This window comes from Propithecus coquereli, unplaced genomic scaffold, assembly GCF_000956105.1.
Source record: "Propithecus coquereli isolate 6110/MARCELLA unplaced genomic scaffold, Pcoq_1.0 Scaffold255, whole genome shotgun sequence".
NCBI classification, from domain to species: Eukaryota; Metazoa; Chordata; class Mammalia; order Primates; family Indriidae; genus Propithecus; species Propithecus coquereli.
The window spans coordinates 1,656,637-1,658,979 of NW_012148119.1; the positions used below are offsets into that span (position 1 = coordinate 1,656,637).

Consider the following 2,343-nt stretch of genomic DNA (forward strand, 5'->3'; position numbering starts at 1 on the left):
AGGGGACGGGTATTTGTATACACAAGGAGTGCAATGCGCACCACCCGAAGGATGGACATATTTGAAACTCGGACTTGGCGGGGGGGGACCAAGGGCAACATACGTAACCTAAACATCTGTACCCCCATAATATGCTGAAATAAAAGAAAAAAAAATAATTGGCTTAAAGAACAACCAGTAAAAAATGTCATGCTATATTTAAATGACTATCCCATTCCTCTCCCTTGAACTCTGAATTATTTATCAACCTACATATTTGTTATCTCTACTTGGATGCCTGATAGCCATCTCAACATTAACACTTTCAAAATTCAGCTCCTGGTTTCCACCTAAGCTTGTTCCTATTGCAGTCGTTTGACTTCTAGTAAATGAAAAGTATATTTTTCAATTGTTCAGGCCAAAAACCTTCTGGTAATCCTTGACTGCTCTATTTCTCTGACACTCCACATTCAATCTATCTGCACATTCCTTAAGTGCTATCTTTCAATGTTTCCAAACTGTGTCCACTTCTCTCCACTTTAACTGCTACTACCCTGCTTCAAGGCACCATCATCTTTGCCTGGATGAAAGTAGGAGTCTGTTCTCTGGTCTCCCTACTCCTGTTCTTGCCTCTACTACTCTTTATTTTCCATGCTGCAGCCAGAATATTTATTTTAAGACATAGGAGATATTATTGTACTTCTATGCTTAAGACATTCAAATGACTTTTCCATCTTATTCTGAGTAATTAGCAAATCTTTAAAGTGGTGTGCAAACTTCTATGTGAGTGACTCCTGTTATTACCCTCACTAATATGCTCTGCACACTGGTTTCTTTACTGTTCAATGAATAGACAGAGCATACTCCACTTCAAGCACTTAGCACTTGCAGTTTCCTCTGCCTGGAACATGCTTCCTCCAGATATGAGATGTTTGCTTGAACAGCTCTTTGCTCTAATATGACCTTATCAAAGAGATTTTCCTTAATCGTCTCTCTTTACCTAACTAAATATTCCCTATTACTGTCACCCTGCTTTATTTTTCCATAGCAGTTTTTACTATTTTACATACTTTAATTTTATTCAATTTTTCCTTTCTGTCATTTCTTTTTATTAATTTTGATAAAAAAACACTAAGATCTACCCTCTTAACTAATTGTTAAGTGCACAATATAGTACAGTCATCCCTCAGTATCTGTGGGTGATTGGTTCCAGGCCCCTCCTCCACCCTACCCTGTGAATGCCAAAATCCTGGATGCCCAAGTCCCTTGTAAAAAAATGATACATCTCGCTCTTCCCTTTTGCGGCCATCGCCAAAGCGGCAGCGGCCAAAATGAAGTTCAATCCCTTTGTGACTTCGGACCGAAGCAAGAACCGCAAAAGACATTTCAATGCACCTTCCCACATTCGCAGGAAGATTATGTCTTCCCCTTTTTCCAAAGAACTGAGACAGAAATACAATGTTCGATCCATGCCCATCCGAAAGGATGATGAAGTTCAGGTGGTTCGGGGACACTATAAGGGTCAGGAAATTGGCAAAGTAGTCCAGGTTTACAGGAAGAACTATGTTATCTACATTGAACGGGTGCAGCGGGAAAAGGCCAATGGCACAACTGTCCACGTGGGCATTCACCCCAGCAAGGTGGTTATTACTAGGCTTAAACTGGACAAAGACCACAAAAAGATCCTTGAACGGAAAACGAAATCTCGCCAAGTAGGAAAGGAAAAGGGCAAGTAAAAGGAAGAAACAATTGAGAAGATGCAAAAATAAAATAATCTTATGTACAACTTTCATTAAAAACTGCTAAAAGGAAAAAAAATGAGACATCTCACACCTATTAGTATGGCTATTATAAAAACAAACAAACAAACAAACAAAAACCAAGAGATAACCACTGTTGGTCAGGGTGTGGAAAGATTGAAACCCTTCTATACTAGTGGTAGGAAGGTAAAATGGTGAAGGTGCCATGCAAAACAGTATGAAGATTCCTCAAAAAATTAAAAATAGAACTACCAGATCATCCAGCAATTCCACTAATGGATATATGTCCAAAGTTTTTAATATTTATTTGCTTAGATTTTTCTTTTCTACCACTAGAATACAAGGTCAGTGTAAACAGTCTCCTTTTTTCCCCAATGTTATCACCCGAGAGGTCAGAACAGTGCCTTACAAATAAATATTCACACAACAAATCTGACAACACAAGGAATTTGTTAAATAAATGAGTATTCTAAGCAAATGAATTAAAAATTATATTTGTGACATAGACACCTAATTTTATTGAGAGTTTTTTTAGATAGCAGGAACTATATTGCATTTGTTTATAACAAAATAGAGTACTTATTTTTATGTATTAATAGTACTA

General features: G+C 37.6%; 1 protein-coding gene across 1 annotated transcript; it reads left to right on the forward strand.

Moving 5' to 3' along the window:
• The first annotated feature begins 1,270 nt into the window (after window positions 1-1,270).
• Window positions 1,271-1,781, forward strand: LOC105812569 (60S ribosomal protein L26-like). Its single transcript, XM_012647048.1, has one exon. It carries the CDS (start codon window positions 1,311-1,313, stop codon window positions 1,713-1,715), a length of 405 nt encoding a protein of 134 aa, XP_012502502.1. The 5' UTR covers window positions 1,271-1,310; the 3' UTR covers window positions 1,716-1,781.
• Window positions 1,782-2,343: the final 562 nt, after the last annotated feature.

Bases quoted from the DNA above. Each gene is read 5' to 3' on its own strand.
- LOC105812569 (XM_012647048.1), top strand. From the start codon at position 1,311: ATGAAGTTCAATCCCTTTGTGACTTCGGACCGAAGCAAGAACCGCAAA.